General features: G+C 43.6%; 1 protein-coding gene across 1 annotated transcript in view; it reads left to right on the top strand.

Moving 5' to 3' along the window:
• SETD2 (SET domain containing 2, histone lysine methyltransferase) overlaps window positions 1-26223 on the top strand; it is a 3532865-nt gene that overhangs the window by 492017 nt on the left and 3014625 nt on the right. The window contains exon 3 of the mRNA XM_044066027.1: window positions 10478-10496. Within this exon, the coding sequence (XP_043921962.1) occupies window positions 10478-10496 (19 nt within the window). The remainder of the gene's footprint in view (window positions 1-10477; window positions 10497-26223) is intronic.

Here is a 26223-nt window from a genome sequence, read left to right as displayed (position 1 = left end):
CTCTACAACTAACCCTCACCAATATAGATATACCAGAGATCTGTCTTATTTCCCCCAAAACACCCTCAGTGATGTCCTGCAGAGTACAAATTGGAACCCACTTAAAATTCTTCCACTCAGTGAGGCTGTTGAATTCTTTAATTCCACATTCCTCTCAAGCTTAACCCCCCCCCCCCAAGACTAGAGAGAGTCAAATCAAAACATGCCTGCAGGGTTGACAAAGGTCACAAAGCAAGTTACGTCTTGTAGGGACAGAGCATAGAAAACCTGGCAGAAAAACAAGACTCCCAACCTAATGCAGTACAAACAGCTTCGTAATCAGGCTAAATGTTTAGTGGTCAAAAACAGAGTACATACAATCTATTCAAGTTCAACACCAACAAAATCCCCAAAAATTCTGGGGAGCAATGAATTCCTTACTCCACCCAGGTTTTAACACCACCCCATGCCCAAACCTAGATAAAACCCCCTGTGATAGCCTCTCTTCAATACATTGACATAATCACCAATCTAACTACCTTCCCCCACCCATCAGCCCTGACACATTGGGTCCCCCATTAGCCCATAATACCTCAAATTCCATATGCATCTTCTCATTATCACCTGTTAACACAGCCACCATCCAAAAACTACTTTATAACCTAAAACCTTGTACAAATGCTCCTGATAATCTACCTGCAGAATACCTCCAACTAGCAGCCCTTTCCATAGCTTACCCCTATCAGCATACTCCTTAACAGGTCCATTCAAGAATCCTGCAGATCAGATACCTAGAAAAAATCATTTGTCATTCCTCTACATAATGGCGACAACAACTCTGACATCTCAAACTTCCGTTCTATTGCCATTCTTTCCCCTATCTCTAAAATATTAGAGAAGTGCATCCACTTGCAGCTCATAAATCATCTAGTTAAATACCAACTTCTTTCTCCCACTCAGCGTGTCTTTAGGACTGGACATAGCACCAACACTGCCCTCATCTCCTTCTTAGACACAGTAAATAGAGCCTGTGACTCTGGCTCATTAGTTTCAGCTCTTTCTCGATCTATCAAAGGCATTTGACACCATTTCTCACTTCCTACTGCTCAGAAAACTCTCCAACATCCAATCCATCTCCCCCCACCCTACAATGGTTTACAAACTACCTCAAAAAACGGCAGCAATCCTATAAATGTCAAAACTCTTCCTCCCCTTTCATCACTGCCAACACAGGTGTTCCCCAAGGATCAATTCTTGGCCCTCCCTTCTTTAGTATTTGTCATCAACTTTCATCTAACCCTTTACTCATAGTTCTGTCGTCCAGTATGCTGACAATTCAACTCTCATCTCCTCCTCAATATCTCTCACCAAATTACAGCAACTTACCCAAGAAGTATTTATCTCTACCAAGCATTGAATGTCCCAGAGTCACCTCGTCCTTAACACCAACAAAACAAAACTGATTTGCTCCCACAAAAACTACCCCATTTTACAGTTACTTTGTGTAACAGTACCATCCTAGAAGTTGTCCCTGGTACCGAACTGCTAGGTGTAGTCATTGATGACAAACCTTTGACCTTAATATCCACAGCAATATAAAAAAAAAAATCAAAAGCTAGGTGCCCTATATCGATAACTATTTCCTCAGTCTCCCTGCCAAAAAGGCCCTCACCTCATCTTTTCTACTCTGCTTTATGACTCTCCCATCCTTACCAACCTACAGTCTTCCCTAAAAAAGTAAGCTTGATTACTGTTACAATAAAATTGCCATAGTTGCTACAAACTCTAAATACTCCACCCACCGCTGCTCCTCGTTGCATAAACTTAAACTGGTTGAAATCCCACCACCATCTTACTTACCTTCAACTAACCACAGCCCACAAAATCTACCAACCTGAACGTTGCCCTTCCCTTCCATCCATACTGACCATGTACCAGCCCAATCTCCACCTCTAGTCAGAAAAAATGTTGCTGTCTGTAGAGAAACCTGAACTGTCAGCTGGCCAAATGCTGTACTCCCATGCTGTCTCAGTTATGGATTAATCTTCCTCCTTCTCTGATTAGCCTGCAAGTCTGCATCTTTTAAAAATCCCTGAAATTACATTTAGTCTCTTAACTGCCGATGCTCTTGTACCCCACAAAAAAATCCTAGCACCTAACTTCCCACTATGGAACCTCTCTATTCTCAGATCTTTCCCACTTCTTTCTCTATACCTTCTCACACATCCTCTCTCCAGATTTTCATCCTGTTAGTCTGTTTACCTGCTTCACACTACTCTGCACCCCTCTACTTTGAATCCTACACACTCACTTGTATATACTATTGTCTTTTTCTACTCACATATACAGCTAAGTTACTTTCTTCTTCTACTCTGACTTGTATACTTCTATTACCATTTATTATGGGTTCATAGGTTCATAGGGTAGTACTAGGCTAACTGCCCTTGTGAGCCATTGTAAGCCTAGGCAATTATCCCTTGTGGGGCTTAAACCCTGCACCTTGTGTTTGAAAGGTAAACAGCTCTCATTTATAAAATGTTGCCTTTTCTATGTATTGTTGAAATGTCATCTCTGCCAGTTGTCTTATCCTTTTTACTGTCTGTCTTTTATATATCAACAATTGAAGTTCGCGTTTCACTGCTGCAGTCATTACACTTGGGTTATCCTGCCGTCAGGTGGTCCCACATTCGGCCAGAGTTCCAAAGTCTTGGTCCGGCGTCTGTTGCTGTCGCTTCTTCCCTGACGTCAGTGCGCCAGGGGTATATAAGATGCAGCCGACGCCATTTTCTTCAGTCTTTCGTGCCGCGCGGTGCCCGAAGCAAAAGCAGTTTGCTAGTGCCGGTCGGCCGACTCCTGAGATTTTTGAATTTCAGAACCGAAGTCTTCAATAAAGCTAAGTACCCCGTTGGGGAAACTTTTTCTTACCTCAGTCCGATGTCAGTAAAAGTTAATTGTAGTTCTTGTGGGAAGCAAATACCTCATAAGGATTTCCATTCTTACTGTATTCCATGCCTAGGCCCAGACCACGACCTCACTAGTTGTCGGATTTGTGCTAGATTTAACAAACGCACTATTAAACGTCGGTTTGATTTTGCACGCCATTATTTTGGCCGAAGGTTCAATTATACCATGCCGTCGGAACAACCGACTACTGGAATACGCAAAAAAACACAGACAAGGATAGGGACAGGCATCCAAGGTCCAAAACCGACAAAGCCTCTTCCAGGCCATTCGCCGGTTCACCGGTGCTCAGTGAGGTGTTTTCGCAGCCCCTGACTCCCGCTGCCTCAGTGCCACAGGCCGCCTTAGACTCCCACGTGGAGACATATAGGCCTCTGGAAACTCGAGGTATTGGGCCCTACGCAAACTATTCCCTCAGATGGGTCCGGAGCCACTGAGCAGGCATCGGCTTCTGAGGGTGTCTTCAGACCTTCTCAGCTTACAATCAAAACAGCCAAGTCAAAAACTCCATTAAAGTCAAAGAAACAAGTACAGCATTCTCCTGGACAGGCTTCCATGCCTAAGAAACAGATGCTCGAAATGGCCGAAGACCTAATTACTCTGATCAGGGGTTCCCACCTCCCTCCTGATAAAAGGCCTGGGCAGGATACAGACTGATTCCTCTGATCAGGTTTCCATTTCCTCTGATCCCTCTTCAGACCAGGGATATTCTTTACCCCCCTATGAGGATTCTGATGCTGAAGAATCTATACCTTCAGCCTCTCCTCCTGAGGATTACTCTCTTAGGGAAACTTTACATACCATGAGGGAGCATTTCCATTGGGAGAGCCAGGATTATTCAGAATCCAAGAAAAGGCTCAGATTTTCTGTTATTGCCTCAGCACAGGCCCCTGGCTGTTCCGCCTGTGTTGGATATTGTGGATGATGTGTTCTCTGAATCTAGTTTAACCCCTGATTCTTTGCCCCCAGCTCCAGTCAAGCCAGACAGGTACTGCGGAGTCCCTGACTCTCAAATTTCTTTCCAAAAATCCTGCTGCAGACCCAGAAACTATTTCCCAGGGTCCCAAAGGGGTAAAGGCTTCCACTGCAAAAAAACGGATTCCAGAGCAAGTTTACACTAAAGCAACACTAGCAATAAGGGCTTTAAATTGCCAGTTCCACATGCTTAAATACCAACAATATTTAATGACTCTGATAAAACAAAAAATGCCTACAAGCTTAGAAGCTCCTGAACATAAGGAAATGCAGGACTTATTGCATGCAGCTGAACAAGTGGGAAAACATACTCTGCAATGTGGTTTTGATTCATTAGAGGCGTCTTGTAGAGTCGCAGTTACAGGATCTGTGATAAGAAGGTATGCATGGTTAAAAGAATAAAGTTTACCTGATCGTATTAAGGCAAAATTATTGGGTGCTCCTTTACAGCATGATGTCTTGTTTGGTGTTAAGGCTGAAGAGGTATTAAAAAAAATGGAGGATAAAGCAAAATCCATGCAGACAGTAAAGGATTTCTTACAGGTACAGCCTCCTAGATTTAGCAGAAATTGGCGCTTTCCAGTGTCAGACCACAAAGAGGCAGTTACAGACGCCCAAGAGGCAGATCTCAGCCCCAAGGCTCTTACAGATCTCGACAGTGGGGTGTTTCAACCCAAAAAGGAGGTGAAGACAAGTCACAGCCATTCAGGAAACAGTCTCAATGACTTCCCCTTTCAAATGCTAAACCCTCACCTTTTGGCAGCTCCCTTAGGGGGGAAACTAGCACTTTCAACAAAACTGGCATATAATCACCCAAGACAAATGGGTACTGAATATTGTCTAAAGGTTACAGGTTCCATTTTCACACTCTACCAAGGCCAAAAGGAATGCCAAACCTGTCTCAAAATCAATGGGCAGAGGCACAAAAGCAAATTACAGCTCTCATGGACATAAGAGCTATTCAAAAAGTACCAGAACAGGAACAAGGATGATGTTTTTATTCAAGACTTTTCTTGGTCCCCAAGAAGGACAAAGCTTGGACACCCATACTGGACCTATCGATTCTGAACACATACTTGGATTTACCAAAGTTCATAATGTTGATACTACAGCAACTTCTTCAAATGCTGGGCAAGAAGGCTTGGCTTGTTACTTTGGACCTCAGAGGCATACCTGCATGTCCCAGTCAGACAAAATTGCAGAAAATACCTCAGATTCATAGCTGGCACAAAGCATTACCAATTCTCTGCACTGTCCTTTGGATTATCTACTGCGCCCAGGGACTTCACAAAGTGCCTGGTACCAGTAATTGCATTTTGCAGACAAAAAGGAATTCAAATATATCCTTACTTGGACAACTGCCTTATTCAAGCAGAGAGCAAGGACATTCTACTACGTCTGGCATTTGTAAAAATATTACTAATGGGCCTAGGGTACACAATAAACAAAAAGAAGTCAAAACTAGTGCCCTCACGAGAGATAATATTCCTGGGTGCAAGGTTAAGTATAACTGCCCAGATGGCTTATCTCACGCCAGACAAGCAAAGGCAACTGACTCAGTATTTTCATTTGATGGCAACAAAGACCCAACTCCCTGCAAGAAAAATTCTGCAGGCCTTGGGGTTTATGGCATCTTGCATACTACTAATTCCATATGCCAGACTGCATATGAGGAAGTTACAGTGGTATCTGAAAAGTGTATGGGCTCAGCACTGCCACAGTTTGGAAACAATAATACCACTCATTCCCTGCCTTCAACAGGAGTTTCAATGGTGGACACAGGCATGTCACCACAACTAGGGACAGCCTTTTACTTTACCCACAGCCAGGCAGACAATAACAGATGCGTCTGATTATGCCTGGGGAGCACACATGGCAGGACAATGTATCCAGGGCAAGTGGACCACAGACCAAATGCATCTCCACATCAATCAAAAAGAGATGCTAGCTGTACAAAATGCCCTGACAGCTTTCAAGGATCTTCTGCATCCAGGACAATTGCTGCTAAAGATGGACAACACCACAGTCATGTGGTACATAAGCAAGGGGGCACACATTCCTACCCCATATGCAGACAAGCAATGACTTTGTGGAGCACAGCACTTGACCTATCAAGTTTATCTGCAAGCACAATTCCTGCCAGGAAAGAAAAATACACTGGCAGACGACTTAAGCAGAAACTTCATGGATCCTCACGAGTGGAAACTAAATCCACAAGTATTCAGCATGATAACTCAAAAATGGGGTAGCCCAGCCATAGATCTCTTTGCCTCCTCTCTGAACTGCCAATTATTGAAATTCTGCACAAGGACTTACCACACACAAGCATGGAAAGTGGACGCTCTTTTAGTTGGAAAACACTAAAAGTTTATGCCTTTCCACCACTGCCTCTCCTTGCAAAGGTACTCCTAATAGCCAGACTAGAGAGGCCACAAATGATCCTGATTGCTCTGGACTGGCCACGCCAGCACTGGTACCCAGTATTAAGGAACATGGCTCAAGGCCCAGCATGGACTTTACCTCAAATACCTCATCTTCTGACTCTGTTTTGCAATCAGATCCTGCACAGCCAGCTCAAAACCTTAAATCTGGCTGCATGGCAGATTACTTAACCAAACAGTCAACACTCCTCTCTAAAGCTGTTATGTATGTCATTTTGGAGGCCCAGCACCAGGAAATCTAATTCAGAAAAGTGGAAAAGATTCTGCACCTGGAACCAGGCTCAAGGCCTTGACCCTCTTGCCCAAATATTCCTCAGATATTACAATACTTAACTGAGATGCTGGACAAAGGTCTTTCCTTTTCATCTATTAAGATCCACACCTCTGCTATTTCAGCTCATTACAACATGGATCCTCCTATTTTTTCACATCTATTACTAAGACAATACCTCAGAGGGGCTAAAAACATAAGACCGCCCCGGAGAGCACCAACACCAACTTGGGACCTCAACTTTGCTTTGGAAAAACTTACTTTGCCACCTTTTGAGCCAGCCATTTCAGCAGAATTATTTTTTTTTTACATGGAAAACTGCTCTGCTGCTGGCAATAACTTCAGCACAAACCGTCTCAGAGTTGCAGGCACTTAATGGCAGTGGAACCTTTCATCATTTTTCATCAAGACAGGGTTTCCTTAAGAACAAACCCTACATTCATGTCAAAGGTGGTATCCAGTGTGCCTCGTAAGCAAACCATTCACTTTCCAACTTTTTATCCAAATCCCCAGAATAAAGGGGAGAGGCTTCTTCATTCATTGGACATACACAGGCAGTTATGTTTCTACTTGGACAAAACAAAAGCTTTCAGGAAAACTGAGCAACTGTTTGTATCATATGGTGCAGGATCACAAGGAAAGGCTATTTCAAAACAAACAATTTCAAAGTGGATAGGACACTGTATCCGTTTCTGCTGCACACAACATGGAAAAACTGTGCCTAGTAACATTAGGCCTCATTCTACCAGGGCAACAGCCACTTCAGCGGCCTTTCTTACAGGAGTACCAACCAAGGATATTTTGGAAGCTGCAACTTGGAGTTCAGTGCACACCTTTACCAAGCATTATCACTTACCTCTTTACTCCAAATCCAGAGCTGGCTTTGCCACTGCAGTTCTGCAGGGCCTCATAGCCACTCCAAATCCTATATAGATCCAGCCACCCAATCTCAGTTTTGGGATTCAACCCAAGTGTAATGACTGCAGCAGTGAAACACTAACATAGTACAGTTTTTGTACCTACCATAAATGTAGATGTTCGAGTGTATTCACTGCTGCAGTCCAGGTTACCCACCCTCCATCCCCACTTTCTTAGCTGGAAATTATCTGTACCTTTCTATCCTATACAACCTATGTGGTGTATTTGCTTGTAGCTGAAGGTATTGTTTTTATTTTTTATGTATGTTTCATTAGCAATATGTATTGCCTACCTATTTGGGTGCACCTGACATCTGGGGCAAGGAAAACTGAAAAAAAATGGCGTTGGCTGCATCTTATATACCTCTGGCGCACTGACATCAGGGAAGAAGAGACAGCAACCGTCGCCGGACAAGACTTTGGAACTCTGGCCGACTGCGGGACTACCTGACCGCAGGATAACCCAAGTGTAATGACTCCAGCAGTGAATACACTGTAACATCTACATTTATGGTAGGAACAAAACTGTACTTTCTAACTACTTCTATGTAGTAGTGCATCTGTTTTTTATTCTTGTATCTACAGTGTTTTAATTTAATTGTATGTAATAATGTGGAGCATTTCTCCCTGGGCCTCCACTGAAAATGGGCTCCTCCAGTCCCAGTGGACTTTCCCGGTCAACAAATGCAATAAATAAATTAAAACTGTAACCTTCAGAAGCTCTGATCAGTTATTAATTTCTTATGAAGGTAAAAAAAATGTCAAAACAGACCATCTCCAGATTGTCACATGCTCTTATACCCATCAAAACAAGGCAATAAGACAATTCTGAGCAGAGTTGAAGCACATACCACCAAGGCCTTGGCTTCATCAGTGGCTTTTTGGAAAGGCATGGTTTCTTTAAGCATTTTAGAAGCAGCAACTAGGTCCTGTGTATTTTACCTTTCCAAAGCACTGCAAATGAGGTTTTTCCATGTCTAGTGCAGGCTTTGGCTAGGATCATTCTCCAGGGGCTCCTTGACTGCTGTCTTTCCTCTTCCCATTCAGTATAAGTTGTGATAGGCTAGCCTTATAGTTAAGGGTACTGCAGCTGTGATCAGATGACTAACATTGTACAGTCTGAAGATTTACTCTCATCCATCTGCTTAAGTTACCTGTATGTCCATGGACTTGGGTAATATGTTTAACGTATGACTGTATGGAAGGCTTTGGCTTTACTGCCTTAGTGGTATGTCTAGGTTATTTGGTAAGATACAATTTGGAGTGCTGCAGCATTGATCAGTAGGATATCTACTGAAAGTTCTTACAAACTGTACTTTTTCTTCCATTTGTTCAGTTTGTAAGTGAAAAGAGTCAGGGAGCTACTTTTTTTATATTTAAGGGAAGTTTCTTCTATAAAAGTGATTAATTGAAAGATAAATCTTTCACCAGTAGTTTATACTTGCATTGAGGTGGAAAATCTTAACAGCCACATTAAGAAATTTATGTTTTGCAACTGTGTGAGGTTGCATTGATGTAGATCCTTCAAGGCAATGTAGGCGAGTCAGAACCCCCACCCTGACAGACACACTGTAAGAAAGTAGTATAAGAAGTTATTCTGTTTAGCATGTGAACGATAATACCTTGAATTTCTGTGAGGAATTTATTCAGTCTTCTAAGTTGTAAGTTATGACTAGTCCTCCTTTATCAGACCCATAACAGAGTAATGTTCCTCTAAGTACTAAAGAGGGATACCTGAAACATATACATAACCCTGGTAGCCAGTCTGGCTACATAAGCATTTTCTATTCACAAGTAGATACATGGTGGTTAATGGATAGTTCATTGTCAGTGAAATTGCCAAGGCCCGTAATAACTGTCAGTTTTTAAAGGTGAGTCATCTGTGTTGTAGGTATATGGGGTACCACTGTTTACTAGAGTACACTGTACATTTTTGGCATTTAGATTAAGGCTTTTGCTCTAGCACCATTTATTTGTATATGTTAGGCCCTTGTGATGAATCTAGGGGTTAGGTGTAAATTTTGCTAGCTTTAGGTCTCAGTCATCCACTGTCTAGTCAACCACAGGCCTTTGACATTGGCCTTGCCATAGAGAAGTAAATACTGAAGAGAAGTGGCTCAAGGACCAATACCTGATGGATGCCACTAGTAACTTGTTTTACTGAGTTTGTGCACCCCTCCACTTAGATTGTTTTGTGGTCATGCAAGTTTGATGTCTAGTGGGTTTCATAAGGATTTACATTTAGTTTGATTAACTATTTAGTAATGCCGAAGATGATGAATGGTGTCAATGGCCTTTGCCAGGTTAAAGTACGCAATATGCACTGATTTGCCTACGTTCAGTGCATCAGTGTCTTTTTGTGGAAGTCAAGTTTAGGAGGTATGATCTACATTTAATGACTGCAAACTGGTTTGGATGAAGGGATTGACTGCTAATGTCCTTGTTTTAAGTTCTATGCTGATATGCTCTGTTGTCTTACAGATAAGGCTGATTAGGCTTCTTTTGTTACCAAGGTCAGTGTTGGGTCCTCCTTTGTGGAGTGGAATAACTACAGCAGTCAAATCCAGTGGATGAGCAGAGATTGAAAATATTTGGTAGGGAGTCTAAGGCTTTTTTTTTATGCTAGCAAAGCAGTCTTGACACATTGTTTTGAGCCATGGATTGGGCATGCTATTAGTTGGGCAGTAGGGTGGAGGTAAAGGTGTAAAGTTATAGTTAAGTATATCAGCTAATGTTTTGGCTGTGCCTTCTAGGGATCATTGTGTGGTGTTGTGTATAAACTACATGGAGTGTTGAGTATTGCTTCTAATGTTTCTGATGAAACTGAGAGGCCATGTATTTATTTTTTTGTGTACCTATTTTTCTTACCTGCATGCTAATTCTATTTTTTTTTTGTTTTGTTTTTGCATGTTCTTTGGGCCGAATGAAAACAGAGAAGAGGAAGCAAATGAAGTGAGTAAAAGCTTGATATGCATTCTGTGTTGCTGTTACCTTGTCCTGCTACTATAAAGTTGACTTTGTGCATTTTTCAGATGCTGTTGTACAGTGGTGATTTTATCATTTAATGTATTACTTTGGTATTTATCCAGTTATGAAATAAATCCATGTGAGCCACAAGCCTTACTGGTGAAGTCAAGGAAAAAAAATGATCACAGGACAAACTAAGAAACCATTTTGATCGCTTAGGATTTTTTGTAGCATTGGCCGATAGGAAGTAGTCTTCTGAACAACAGTTAACTCAGAAGGAACTGCCTTTAAGGTCTCTGCTGTGCTGGGACGGTACCTCTATGATCACAAGTATCAACACACTCGCACTTCTGTACATTTTTTTTTTTGCCTTTTTTATTGTGTTGCATCATCCCACTGTTAACGTCTTCATGCCTTGATTATTTCTAGAATATTTGCTGCTGGTGAATTTAACCCATTTTTGTTCTACCTGTGAAAGGCTAAAGGCTATAGCATTTATTGTGTTTTGTTTCACAGCAGTGTTTTGCAGAAGGATACTTGTGTACTTGAGTGTGTTGTATAAAAATGGTATTGCTAGTGTCCTGAGGTGCAAATGGCAGTAATGACCTGATGATGTTTATACCAGTAGTACATCTTTGGTAAACAAAAGAACTTGGGACACAGCTGTTAAACTTGGGTGATGAAACATTTTTAGCCTGCAGCTCAATCCCATTTCCCATTGTCCAGACACCGCTTTCTCTGCAGTTCGTATGTGTCACACAAGAAGCAGCACTCAGGTGATGAATAAGTGGCAAGCTGTCCTGCATAAACTTCTGTTTTGTTCACAGGAGTTGAAGTGATGTTGCTATTAAGTTTTCCTTCCTTCTCTCCTTTTGTCCAGTGTGATTGCTGTCTTTTGTAATTTTTTTTTAGCTTATTTGTTCATTTTTTAATTACTGTGCCCCAAGCCCAATCTACCATGTACTTGAGCCTGTCCGTAGGCCTTCCAAAAATTCATTTTCTAAGTGAGACGATCCCCTTTGCTTGTGATCACATTGGATGCCTCTACTGCATTTGATGCACAACACGTTGCCAAATATTAATTTGTAAACAGAAATGCGGGTACCTTAAGGTCATGGAAGACTTCTCTCCCAGAGGCCAAGTTACATTAGAGCAAAAACTGTCTCTTGACGTCATTGCTGATTCTAGTGTCTAGATTTACAGTGCCTGTACTTGTTACTCAGGTGCTTCTTTGTCATGATGCTAACCCACTTTACATTAGTTATTCAGCCTCCACGTCCAGTACTGTCAGATATTACTAATTCTGAGATGCATTGTCCCAGTGTCATTTCTGTCCTTTTTTGCCATTGGCCCCTCCAGTATCAGCAGCTTCAGTGCCAGTTATGCTAGCAATGTGGACCTTTTTGTCATTGGGGATGGTCATCATTTCCCTCTGCTGCAGTAGCATTTAAGTTGTAAAAAAAAAAAAAAAAAAAAAAAAATCAAAAAAACTGGTCCCCCTCCTCCATCTACCCTTCAGACTTTAACCAGTCAGACTTTGTTTTCTTCAGTACTTTCTTGCCATCTGGAGAAGCAGCATCTCTTGCCTCACGGGAGCAGCTGTTTGCTAAGAGCTTCGTTTCTCAAATCCCTGTTGGTGAACACCTCCACTCTGATTATTTTTTCCCCTCTTACCTTGATCTGACCTGTTTGCCATTTCAGGTGAATGTTATGCTGCCAAACAGGCTGGTTCTTAAAACTAGCCCTTGACCTGGTGACAGAATATAAAATGCTTGACTGGATCGGTAAGAATTGGCTTCCATTCTTCAGTTTTTACCCAAACTGGTTTGACCCTAACTTTGGTATCTAAACATGCTTTGAGTAGTGTATGATTGTGCAGATACTGTCTCAAGGGCCACTGCAACTGCTGTGTTATTGAGAAGATATGTTTATGTATGTAGCCAGATCTTTGCTGATGAGGTGTCAAGTCTGAAATCTTTGATTCTGCTTTTGACAAGGAGGTATTGGTTAACTCTCCAAACAATATGATGAAAGAGGGAAATTTATTCCGGGAAGTTGATGTTTCATGTACCCCAATATAACTTGCCTCCTTACCCATAAAAGCCAAATTTATTTAAAAAAAAAAAAAAAAAAAAAAATCTTATGCTAGTAAACAAGTGCAGTAAAAAAGAGGGTAGTAGTGCAAAACAAAAAAAAAGTTAATTTCCTTCAGAAAAAGGGACAGACCAACAGTGTAGAATGGCTCTGCTAACATTTTTTTACTCTTACCTCTCCACCCCTCTGACCAGCATCTTTACAAGTCTGTCCTTCAACATTCCCCTTGGGCAAAAGATCGTTTGACTCTTGGGTGTTAAAAGTAGTGCAGGAGGGTTGTAGATGACATTGGATAAAAAAACATCCTTTCAGTGGAATACCGTCCCACCCTCTGATCCAAGCAGTATTTTTTCCTCAGGTTCTTCAGTCTTTACATACTCAGGGAGTCATACAGCCATTGCCTGTAGGTCAAAAGGGCAAATGCTTCTATTCCAGAATCTTTCAGGTACCAAAGAAAGCCCCTTGGAGAGCAGTACTAGATCTTTCATTTCCAAATTTGTATGTGGAAGTTCTGGAGTCTAGAATGTTGACGAAAGAACCTATTACCCCTTTATACTCCCAAGAGTTACTTGATAACTCTAGACTATCATAATTAGTGCTGCAGTACTGACTGTTGGTTCTTCGTACTATGCAGAAGCCCATGACTGGCCTAGTTTCCAGAATCTTTTCTTCATCCCTAGCCACTGCTGGTCCGATGGCTGACGTTTGGATATCAGATTATGAGTGGTGTCCATTGCAGTCTTCATTTCTTTCAAGCCATGTAGTCCGATGCATTTCTACTTGTACCAGAGACTGTCCATCAGTTCATTTTTCTCTAGCATTTCTACCGACAAATTTCAGATAACTGCCCCATTGGGAAATTCTTCTGATATGATTATTAGAAAAGTTAACTGCTTGAAGTTTGAGAAGCAAATCCTGCAAAAAGACTGTCCTTTTTGCATGCTTTGTTTGGGACTACAGCAGGACATTTCCAGTCGTCAGGATTGTGCTAGATTTAGAACTAAAACCCTCAAGTGTAAGGCTGAAGTCCTCGCGACACACATGGAGTCTTCAGACCCATTTCCTGATGCTTCTCTGCCATGCTCAACTGCTACTGTACTAAAAAAAAAAGTGATTCAGCAGGCAAGATGGTTATCCTTCTAGGTCTTAAGTTAGGCAACTACCCTGGTGAATTCACTCTTGCATCCCTTAGCTCTGACAGCTACCATGCCTAAGTCCTTTGGCATGACCCCTTGAGAGGCCGCCATAGCAGCTGGCCTTTCAACTCTGTCTTCTGTGTCTGTAGGTTGAGTGTGTGTCTTCTCTCTGTAGGTTGAGTGTGAAGCTTCTCAGCTTCCAGGGTCTTAACATCCATTACTGAGTGGAGATGGTTCATATTCCACAGTTTTGCAAGAACACACACCTTTAACCCGGACTGAAGCTGTGGTCAGCTGACCATGGACCCAAGTAATCTCTTGTTAAACAGATGCCTAAACTGGAGACCAACAAGTCTATCTCAGCATACACCCCAGCCATCAGCTACTTCTACCCAGGTTAAAACTTGGGACCTCCTGAAAATTGCTCAGGAATTTGTCCTTTATGAAATCTAGGTAGACCAGCCAGGCACTACAGACAGGCACTGCAGCCTCTCCTAGTAAAAGTCCAAACGATGCTTTCTTTCAAGAGGAGTCCGATTTTTCAGGATTTGAGGATGAAGGGTTGTCTTATTTTGACCACCTCTTCCCTCAATCCTGTACAGATTCTGACTGATACCATTTCCTCTGCTTCTCCCACAGAGGATTCATCCTTTTGAGGAATATATTACATAAGATGGAGGCTTTTCAGTGGGAAAGCAAAGAATTCCTTTAGGCCCAAACAAATTACAGGCAGCTATCCCCCAGGCCACTAGCCATCCCACTAGTCCATATGGAATTAGATGATTTCGAAGATATTTCTTTAAACCAGACTGTCTTCCCTCTGCTCCAAGGATGCCAGACCAATTTTATAGATTACTTAACACACTTAAACACCTCTGCAGGAGTCTGTAAGCTGATCCCTATGTAGTCTCTCTACTGAATCCACTAAGGGTGCTCCTTAGCCTGCTGCTAGACACCCCTACCCAATGTCAGGGAAGGTAGGCTACTTGATAGGTTTTCAAAAAGACTTGCACATCTGCTACCTTGTCTGTGAAGGCCCTTAATTGCCAATTTCACATGTCCCTGCAAGGATTCCTGTATTATAAATCATTATCAAAGCTGAGGGCATTTCAGTCGGGGTATTGCTAAGAGATATCCAGGACAGCCAGAAAAGCACTCCAGGTTTCCATGCACTCTGAAGTGTGGCTTTGATGCTTTAGAGGCATTATGCAGAGCAGCTGCTACTGACTCTGGTAGCCAGGTACTCTTGGCTGATAACCCAGCCAGTTTATGCCCCAGTTAAGGCCAAACTTCAGGATTCTCATTGGATAAATAATTCTCATTTGAGCCTCCTGCAGGGAAGGTTTTCAAGAAATTAGATTAAATTAATTTTTATTTGCTTTATTTTTCATTTGTTTCCATCCCAAAGGTACACTAGAAATTATCTTTCTAAGCCTTGGCCTCTGGCTTCTAGGCAAGGTAAGGGGAGGCTGTCCTATCAGAAAGGGCCCAGACAGTCCAGAAGATGGTAGCCAGGACAATGCAGTAGATTGGGATGGGGTGCAAAGACTAACCCCTCAAGAGAACTGTGATTATGCACAGCTCCCACCCCCCCTTCTAAACAACGCCTTCCCCATTCCAGTAGCAGGAAAACTCTCTTCCTTTCTAAACCAGTGGAAACACCACCTCACATCAGTGGGTATTAAACATCATAGAAAAAGAATACTTAATTCAGTAAAGAAAAAGCCTCCCGTATGGATACCAAGGCCTCCAAAAGACCAAGACCCCCCCCCCCATCTTGCAAGAACAGTTGCAACAAGGATCTATTCAACCAGCCCGTGCTAGGTTTATAAGTGGTTAGTAAGCTAATGACTTCACGGGGCCTTTCTAAGCCCAGACGTGTTTCTTGAGATGGGAATTAAACCCTGTAACTCATGTCTATGAGGTGAATACTTTACTTTAACCATCGTCATCCCCAACCTTTAAACTGGGTTTGAACTCAGCGTCACCTGTCTTCTTTCTCTAAACTCACTGCACTTGCATCTTGTGCACAGAAGTAGGTGAAATAGGTTAATAAGTGAAATGAAATACAAATACTCTATACCAGAAATTGAACCCCGATGTGTCTTTAAAGATGTTCACATTGACCTAGAACTCTGCAGTTTAAGAAGAGGCAGCAAGATGTTCATCGTGTTACACTGCTGCAGTCATTACACTTGGGTTATCTGCCGTCAGGCGGTCCCGCAATCGGCCAGAGTTCCAAAGTCTTGGTCCGGCGTCGGTTGCTGTCGCTTCTTCCCTGACGTCAGAGCATCAGGGGTATATAAGATGCAGCTGACTCCGTTTTCTTCAGTCTTTCTTGCCGCACGGTGCCCAAAGCACAAGCAGATCGCAAGTGCCGGTCGGCCGACTCCTGAGAGATTCAATTCGAATTCCAGAACCGAAGTCTTCTGTAAAGCTAAGTACCCCGTTGGACAAACTTTTTCTTGCATCAGACCGATGTCAGTAAAAGTTAATTGTATTTCTTGTGGGAAGCAAATAACCTCATAAGGATTTTCATTCTTATTGTATTCCATGCCTAGGCCCAGATCACGATGTCACTGGTTGTCGGTTTTGTGCTAGGTTTAATAAGCGCACTATTAAACATCGGTTTGATTTTGCCCGACATTCCTTTGGCAAAAAATTCAATTACACCATGCCATCGGAGCAAACGACCGGAATACACAAGCGCAAAGACAAGGACAGGCATCCGAGACCCAAACCTGACGACGAGGCCTCTGCTAGGCCAGTCGCCGGTTCTCCGGTTTTCAGTGAGGCATCTTCACAGCCCCTGATGACCGCTGCTTTAGAACCACTAGCTGCTTCCGACTACCACGCGGAGGTGGCTGGGCCTCAGGATACTCTACCTTTAGGCCATACCGAGACCATACCTGCAGAGGGATCCGAAGCAGTTGAACAGCCCTCAGCTGCAGAAGGTGTATTCAGACAGACTAACTATCAAATCTTATGCTAAGTCTAAAACTTCTTTAAAAGTAAAGAAGCCAGTACAGCTTTCACCAGGACACGCCCCCATACCTAAGAAACAGATGGACTTAATTACTCTGATCAGGGGTTCCCATCCCCCTCCTGATAAAAGGCCTAGGCAGGATGAAGATTATGACTCATCTGACCAGGTTTCCATTTCTTCGGATTCCTCAGTAGATAAGGAATACTCTCTACCCCCATATGAGGATTCCGATGCTGAAGAATCAATCCCTTCAGCCTCTTCTCCAGAGGACAACTCTTTTGGGGAAACCTTACATACTATGAGGGAACATTTTCACTGGGAAGGCCAGGATTACTCAGATTCCAAGAAAAGGCTCAGAGTTCCTTTTTTTGCCTCAGCACAGACCCCTTGCTATTCCACCAGTACTAGACATTGTGGATGATGTGTACTCAGAATGTAGTTTAAATCCTGATTCTTTACCTCCAGCCCCAGTCAAACCAGACAGATACTACAGAGTCTCTGACTCTCACAAATTTCTATACAAAAGCCCTGTTGCTGACCCTGAAACCATTTCCCAGGATCCCAAAGGGGTTAAGGCTTCTACAGCTAAGAATCCAGTTCCCTCTGAAAGGGATTCTAGAGCATTAGAAAGATGGGGAAAGAAAGTATACACTTCTGCAACTCTAGCAATGAGGGCCTTAAATTGCCAATTTCACATGCTGAAATTTCAGCAATACTTGATGTCTCAGTTAAAACAAAAACTCCTTCCAAATTCAGAGCTTCCTGATTATAAAGAAATGCAGGATTTATTGCATGCAGCAGAACAAGTGGGCAAACGTACTTTGCAATGTGGATTTGATTCATTAGAAGCCTCTTGTAGAGCGGCAGTTACAGGGTCTGTCATCCGTAGGCATGCTTGGTTAAAAGAACAAAGTTTACCTGATCATGTTAAAGCAAAATTATTGGATGCACCTTTACAGCAGAATGTTTTATTTGGAGTCAAAGCAGAAGTATTAAAGAAAATGGAGGATAAGGCAAAATTTATGCAAATGGTCAAGGATTTCTTACAGGTTCAGCCTCCTCGTTTTAGCAGAAATTGGTCCTTTCCAACTACAGACAGACCTCAGAGGGGCAGAGGTAGAGGTCAGCCACAAGGTTCTTACAAGCCTCGCCAATGGGGTACTTCAACTCAGAAAGGAGGGGAAAGACGGGCCACAACCTTATAGGAAACGGTCCCAATGACTTCCCCCTCCAGCTGCCAAGCTCCTCTGTCTTGGCAGCTCCCTTGGGAGGAAAACTAGCACTTTTTGCACACAATTGGCATGTGATCACCCAAGACAAATGGGTTCTAAATATTATATCTCAGGGTTACAGGTTCCACTTTCACACTTTACCAAGGCTAAAAGGAATGCCAAACCTGCCACTAAATCAATGGGCAGAGGCTCAAAAACAAATTACAGCACTCATGGACATGAGAGCTATTCAAGAGGTACCAACACAAGAGCAAGGACAAGGATTTTACTCAAGACTCTTTCTGGTCCCCCGAAAGGACAAGGCCTGGAGGCCCATTCTGGATCTTTCTGCTCTAAATACCTGGAAGTTCTCAAATTCAAAATGTTGACACTACAACAGCTTCTTCCCATGCTGGGCAAGAAGGCTTGGCTAGTAACGTTGGACCTCACGGAGGCATACCTGCATGTCCCTATCAGACAAAATTGCAGAAGATACCTCACATTCTTAGCAGGTTGAACGCATTACCAATTCTCTGCACTGCCCTTTGGCTTATCTGCTGCGCCCAGGGTCTTCAAAAAATGCCTGGCACCAGTAATTGCATTTTGCAGACAAAGCGTAATCCAAATATACCCATACTTGGACGACTGCCTTATTCAAGCAGAAAGCAAGGACATTCTTCTAAAGTATCTGGCGTTTGTAAAAAGCTTGCCAAGGGTACACAGTAAACAAAAAAGTCAAAACTAGTGCCTTCACAAGAGATAATATTCCTCGGTGCCAGCTTAAATGCAACGGCCCAGATGGCTCATCTCACGCCAGACAAATGAGGACAACTGACTCAATGCTTTCAATTGATGGCAACAAAAACCCAACTCCCTGCAATAAAAATTCTGCAGGCCTTTGGGTTCATGGCTTCTTGCATACTACTAATTCCCTATGCCAGACTGCATATGAGGAAGTTTCAATGGTATCTGAAAAGCGTATGGACTCAGCACAGCCACAGTTTGGAAGCAATAATACCGCTCCTCCCCTGCCTTCAACAGGAGTTTCAGTGGTGGGCACAGTTATGTCACCACAAGGGATAGCCTTTTACTTTACCCACAGCCATGCAGACAATAACAACGGATGCGTTTGATTACGCTTGGGGAGCACACATGGCAGGACAATGTATCCAGGGCAAGTGGACTACAGACCAAATGCATCTCCACATCAATCAAAAAGAGATGCTAGCTGTACAAAATGCCCTGACAGCTTTCAAGGACCTTCTACATCCAGGACAATTGCTACTAATGACTGACAACACCACAGTGATGTGGTACATAAGCAAGGGGGCACACATTCCTAACCCCTATGCAGACAAGCAATGACTTTGTGGAATACAGCACTGACCTATCATGTTCAACTGCAAGCACAATTCCTGCCAGGAAAGTAAAATACACTGGCAGACGACTTAAGCAGAAAAATGCTGGATCCTCACGAATGGAAACTAAATCCACATGTATTCACAATGATAACTCAGAAATGGGGGTGCCCAGACATAGATCTTTTTGCCTCCCCCCTGAACTACCAACTACAGAAGTTTTGCACAAGGACATACCACACACAACCGTGGAAAGTGGACGCCCTATCATTCAGTTAGAAAACACTAAACGTTTATGCCTTCCCACCACTGCCTCTCCTAGCCAAGGTACTCCTGAAAGCCAGATTAGAGCGGCCACAAATGATCCTCATTGCTCCGGACTGGCCACGACAGCACTGGTATCCAATATTAAGGAACATGGCTCAAGGCCCAGCATGGATTTTACCTCAAAAATCTCATCTTCTGACTCAGCAAAACAATCAGATCCTGCACAGCCAGCTCAAAACCTTAAATCTGGCTGCATGGCAGATTAGTTAACCAAACCATCAACATTCCTCTCTAAAGCTGTTATGGATGTCATTTTGGAGGCCAGGAGGCCCAGCACCAGGAAATCTTACTCAGAAAAATGGAAAAGATTCTGCTCCTGGAACCAGGTTCAAGGCCTAAACCCTCTCGTCCCAAATATTCCTCAGATACTACAATACTTAACTGTTTGTATCCTATGTTGCAGGATCACAGGGAAAGGCTATTTCAAAACAGACCATTTCAAAATGGATAGGACACTGTATTCATTTCTGCTACACACAACATGGAAAAACTGTGCCTAGTAACATTAGGCCACATTCTACCAGGGCTACAGCCACCTCTGCGGCCTTTTAGGGGAGTACCAACCAAGGATATTTTGGAAGCTGCAACTTGGAGTTCTGTGCACACCTTCACCAAACATTACCACTTAACTCTATACTCCAAATCCAGAGCTGGCTTTGCCACTGCAGTTCTGCAGGGCCTCATAGCCACTCCTAACCCTGTATAGACCCAGCCACCCAGCCTCAGCTTTGGGATTCAACCCAAGTGTAATAACTGCAGCATTGTAACACGATGAACATAGTACAGTTTTGTACCTACCATAAATGTAGATGTTCGAGTGTATACACTGCTGCAGTCCAGGTTACCCTCCCTCCCACCCCACTTTCTTAGCTGGGACTTATCTATACCTCTCTATCCTTTACCACCTATGTGGTGTATTTGCTTGTAGCCATAGGTATTCTTTCTTATTTTACCTGTATGTGTTATTAGCAATATGTATTGCCTACCTATTTGGGGGCACCTGACATCTGGGGCAAGAAAAACTGAAGAAAATGGCGTTGGCTGCATCTTGTATACCCCTGGCGCTATGACGTCAGGGAAGAAGCGACAGCAACAGACACCGGACCAAAACTTTGGAACTCTGGCCGACTGCGGGACCGCCTGATAGCAGATAACCCAAGTGTAATGATACCTTAGTTTGTAGCAGCAGGTTTGCACTACCAATTCTGTGATTTACCATTTGGTTTGTCCACTGCCCCCATCATTTTCACCAGCTGTCTGGCCTGTTGTAGCACATTGCACAACTCTAGAAGTGCGCATTTACTCCCACCTAAATGATTGTCATCCAGAGGAAAAATGTCCGGAACTTTCAGGGGGGTAGGGCTCACCCTCATTTTCTTTAAGTCCCAACTTCAGCCCCAGACAATAATTCGCTTTCCGGCTGCATTCATAAACTCTACATCAGATAGCTGCCTTAACCCAAGACAAGGTGCCCTTTCTGACAGTCTACTTTGCTTATTGTCAAGGAAGATCACAGCAAAGAAATGTCTGAGGTCCTTGGCGTTCATGGCATCATGCAGCTGTATGATGCTCTTGACAAAATTACACAGGAAGAATCTTCAGTGATTCCTAAAAAAAAAAATATTGCCAATTCCTGTAAAACCTGTTTATCCTTCTGCCATCCTTGAGAAAGAGAACTACTTTGGTGGAAAGATGCCATTAAGCTGAATCCAGATACAAATTTCTCTTTGGAACCGTCTGTGGTTATGGTAGTCTCTAAGTACCTTGGGGAGCTCACTTAGGACCCACAAATATGCAAGGTGTCTGGAATCCAGAGCAAAGAAAACTTCACATAAACCAGGAGGCGTTACCAGCAGTTTTTCTAGTGATGAAAACCTTTCAAAGCAGCCTGTCCCCAGGAGCACTGCTAATTTGGACAGACAAACACCCCAGTTAATGTGATGCATTAACAAGGAAAAGGAACTCATAACTCATTCCTACACTGTGTGCAGTGTAGCAGTGAAAGATCTAGCTGTTGGCACAATAGTTTCAATTGACACTGATAGTATCCTATATCCTGGGCCAGAACACCACCTTATATTCTGTGAGCAAAGACATTCTGGACCCCAATGAATAGATACTTTAAAGGGAAACCTTCTTGGACTTTGCCCTTTAATGGGGACACCCCAGCATAGACCTTTTTGAGACGCAGTAGAATGGACAATTTCAAAGTTTTTTTCCTCAAGCACCCAACAGAGGGGGACATGGCGAACAGACGCCTTCTCATTCAAATGGACAGAACTCTATACGCCTTCCCACCATTCCCTTGATTCCTCAGGTACTGATAAGTTGAGGTTATACTGGCTGGGCATGATACTTGTAGCCCCCTTTTGTCCAAGGCAATATTGGTTTTCTCTCCTCTTGACCTTCAGCAAGGGGCAGTATTGTATTATTCCACAAGTGGTAGACCTACTCACTCAGGTGGAGTTGTCTGTCATTCTCCCTCACGCGAGCACCCTCAAACAGCTTGAAGGATTGGATGTCCTTCAAGGATGCATCTGCAGTCCTTACAAATGGGTTGTCCTGTCGTCAGGCAGCCCTTCGGTCGGCCGGATTCCAAAGTCTGGGTCTGGCCTCGGCTGGTGTCGCACTTCACCCGATGTCATAGCTGCAGTTATTCGGGTATAAAGGCATCAGCCGACGCCATTTTCCTCAGTCTTTCTTGCCGCGTGGCGCCCGAAGCAGAAGCTGTTCGCAAGTGCCGGTCGGTCAGATCCAGAGATTACTACTACCGAATACTACTTCGAAGACTTCTAAAAAGCTAAGTACCCCGTTGGGGACTCTTTCTTGCCTCAGCCGATGTCAGAGAAAGTGAATAACTGTTTATCTTGTGGGAAACAAATACCTCATAAAGATTTCCACTCCTACTGTATACATTGCTTAGGCCCAGACCACGATGTAGCAGCTTGTCTAGCCTGCGCTTCTTTTAACCGGACGCTTAGACGTCGGTCGGAGTTTGCTGAACAAATTTTCGGCTCTGATTTTGCCTACATATGCCGTCGGATCCTCCAACGGAAATTTCCAAAAAACGAAAAGAAAAGGACCGACACTCGCGGTCCGCGGTCTCGGCCGAAACTGCGCTTAAGCAAACCGCGAGTGTCTCGGTTTCGGCCGAAACCGAGCAAATGGTTCTTTCTCCAGCCGAAACCATGCCTTCTACTGAGGCCTCTTCTAACCTGGTAGAATCTGCTTCTGAAATCCAGCCTTCTGTTGCGGTTTCCCAGGATTTATCAGACACAATTCCCCTGGATATTTCAACCCCTGCACGTGGAGCTGCTAGGCCCCCTGCAGCCATGTCTATTAAGGCCTTTGCCAGGGCTAAAGCAGCCAAAACTTCAAAATCTGTGCCTGCCAAACCCCCCTCACACAGGCCCAGCACTAGCTCTCATATGCTATCTTTGGCTGAGGATTTAATTTCTTTAATCCGTGGATTTCAGCCCCATCCAGACAGGTCCTCTCTCCCTCCTCCAGAAAAGAGACCTAGAGCAGAGCCCCCTGAACCAGTTTCCACTGATGGTTCCTCTGATGAATCAGAACATACAGACCTTCCTGAGGCTTCTTATTCTCCTTACGAAGACTCTGATGCTGAAGAGTCCATTCCTTCAGCCTCTCCACCTGAGGAATTTTCCTTTGGGGAAACCTTGCATGCTATGAGGGAACAATTTCAGTGGTAGGGCCAAGATTTCTCAGACTCCAGAAAAAGGCTTAGAACCTTTCTTCATTTGCCACAACATAGGCCTTTAGCTATACCTCCAGTTCTTTCTGTTGTAGATGATGCATTTAATGATGCTTGCACTGCTCCTGATTCATTACCTCCGGCTCCTGCTAAGCCCGATAGGTTCTACAGGGTCCCGGACACTCATCACCATTTATACAAGGCTCCCTTTGCAGATCCAGAGACCATCGCCCAGGGCCCTAAAGCTGTAGCTGCTACTTCTACTAAAAACCCCCTCCCCTCTGAAAGGGAATCCAGGTCCTTAGAGAGATGGGGTAAAAAAGTTTACACTTCTGCTACCTTGTCAGCTAGGGCTTTGAACTGCCAATTTCATATGATTCAATATCAAGAGTTTATGCTTGACCAGTTAACTAAAAAGCTTTCCTCTGAAGAATCTTTAGATAAAAAATATGTTCAAGAAATGGTACATAACATACAGCAGGTTAGTAACCATTCTTTAAAATGTGGCTATGATGCACTGGAGGCTTCCTTTAGATCAGCCATGACTGGCACAGTTATCAGGAGACATGCATGGTTGAAAGAACAGGCATTACCAGACCATGTCAAATCAAAGCTTTTGGATGCACCCATGGACAAGGTCAATTTATTTGGTTCCCCTGCTCAGCAGGTGCTAAAAAAGATGGAAGAGAAGGCGAAATCTGTACAAACGGTGAAAGATTTCTTACAGGTTCAACCTCCAAGGTTTAGCAGGAACTGGCCCTCCAAAAATTGGTCCTTTCCAGACTCCTGTAAGGGCGAGAGAGGCAGGAGTAGGCATTCAAGAGGCAGAAACCAATCCAGGGGTGCCTACAGGGGACGCCAATGGCAAGGTAACAACCAGCGAGGCACAGACGCAGCCACCACCACTACAACAACTCAATCACAGTGACTTGGCAGTGGCACCGCCTACCAAGGAACAACTAGAAGCACCCTTAGGCGGAAGACTAACATTATTCTCAAAAAACTGGCATTGCATCACAAGGGAAAAATGGATTTTGCAAACTATAGACCAAGGTTACAGGTTCCATTTCCATACTCTACCAGGGAAGAGAGGAATGCCAAACCTACCACCTACTCAAAGAAGAGAAGCTCTAAAACAAATATCTCGGCTATTAAGAATGAGAGCTGTGGAAAGGGTACCACCTATGGAGCAAGGAAAGGGATTTTACTCCAGACTCTTCCTGGTACCAAGAAAAGAAAACAAATGGAGACCCATTCTAGACCTGTCCGCTTTAAACACATTCCTTATTGTTCCAAAATTCAAAATGCTGACCCTACAGCAGCTTCTTCCCATGCTGGGCAAGGAGTCTTGGCTGGTAACTCTAGATCTCAAGGAGGCATACCTGCACGTCCCCATAAGACCAATTTGCAGAAGATACCTCAGATTTCTTGCAGGATCAGAGCATTATCAATTTTCAGCATTGCCCTTTGGCTTATCTACTGCGCCCAGAGTGTTCACGAAATGCCTGGCATCAGTAATTGCTTATTGCAGGCTTCAGGGAATTCAAATTTATCCCTACCTGGACGACTGCCTGATACAAGCGGACAACAAAAGCAAACTAGCAGAAGGCTTACAAAGAGTCATTTACCTGCTGCAAGCCTTGGGATATACAGTCAATATAAAGAAGTCAAGGCTGATTCCATCCCAAAGAATAACCTTTCTGGGTGCAGAGCTGGACACATCAAAACAAATGGCATTCCTAACTGCAGAAAAGAAAGAACAACTACCTCTCTACTTCTTGGCATTAACAAAACAGAGCCACCTAACTGCAAGAAAAGTACTGCAAGCTCTAGGCTTCATGGCATCCTGCATCATTCTGGTCCCTCATGCCAGACTGCATATGAGAAAGCTACAGTGGTACCTAAGAAATTTGTGGTCCCAACACAAACACAGCCTAGAAACCAAAATTCCAATAATCCCATGCCTGAAACAAGAGTTCCTATGGTGGGCTCAGGCCTGTCAATCAAACACAGGATTGCCCTTCTGCAACAGCCAACCAAGCCAAACCATCACGACAGATGCCTCAGACCTCGGTTGGGGAGCACACATGCAGAGCAAGTGCATACAAGGCTTATGGACTCAAGACCGGCTGCGCCTACACATAAATCTAAAGGAAATGCTGGCAGTAAAATTGGCAATACAGTCATTCAGACCATTTCTCCAAGAAGGTCAGTTGATGATAAGAACAGACAACACCACAGTTATGTGGTACATCAACAAACAGGGGGGCACCCATTCATATCCTCTATGCCGGCTGGCACTGGACCTATGGGATGTGGCCCTGAGCTACAACATTCAGTTACAAGCAATCTTTGTACCGGGAAAAGAAAACGTTCTAGCAGACATATTAAGCAGAACAACCACAGATGCCCACGAATGGATGCTTCATCCGGACATCTTCAAAGCCATCACAAGGGAATGGGGATTACCACAAATAGACTTGTTTGCATCTCCATTCAATCACCAGCTAAAGAAATTCTGCAGAAGGACGTACCACCCACTAGCTTGGAAGGTGGACTCCCTTTCTTTCAGTTGGAAAAACCTGACAGCATACGCATTTCCACCACTTCCTTTGATGCACAAGGTGCTTCTGAAGATCAAAGAGGACCGTCCCAGGATCATTCTGATAGCTCCAGACTGGCCAAGACAACATTGGTACCCATTGCTGAGGAGCATGTCTCGGGAACAAATATGGACACTACCCCTGATCCCATTATTGTTAACACAGAACAACTACAACATCCTGCATCCAAACCTGAAAACTCTGCAGCTAACTGCCTGGAACATTACATGACAGCAATTAACCCAAACTTATCCCAAAGGGTTAAAGACATAATCCTGGAGG

The sequence above is a fragment of the Protopterus annectens genome, chromosome 3.part0, assembly GCF_019279795.1.
Source record: "Protopterus annectens isolate FY-2018-M chromosome 3.part0, PAN1.0, whole genome shotgun sequence".
Classification (NCBI taxonomy): Eukaryota; Metazoa; Chordata; order Ceratodontiformes; family Protopteridae; genus Protopterus; species Protopterus annectens.
This window is presented reverse-complemented; position numbering and strand designations above follow the sequence as displayed.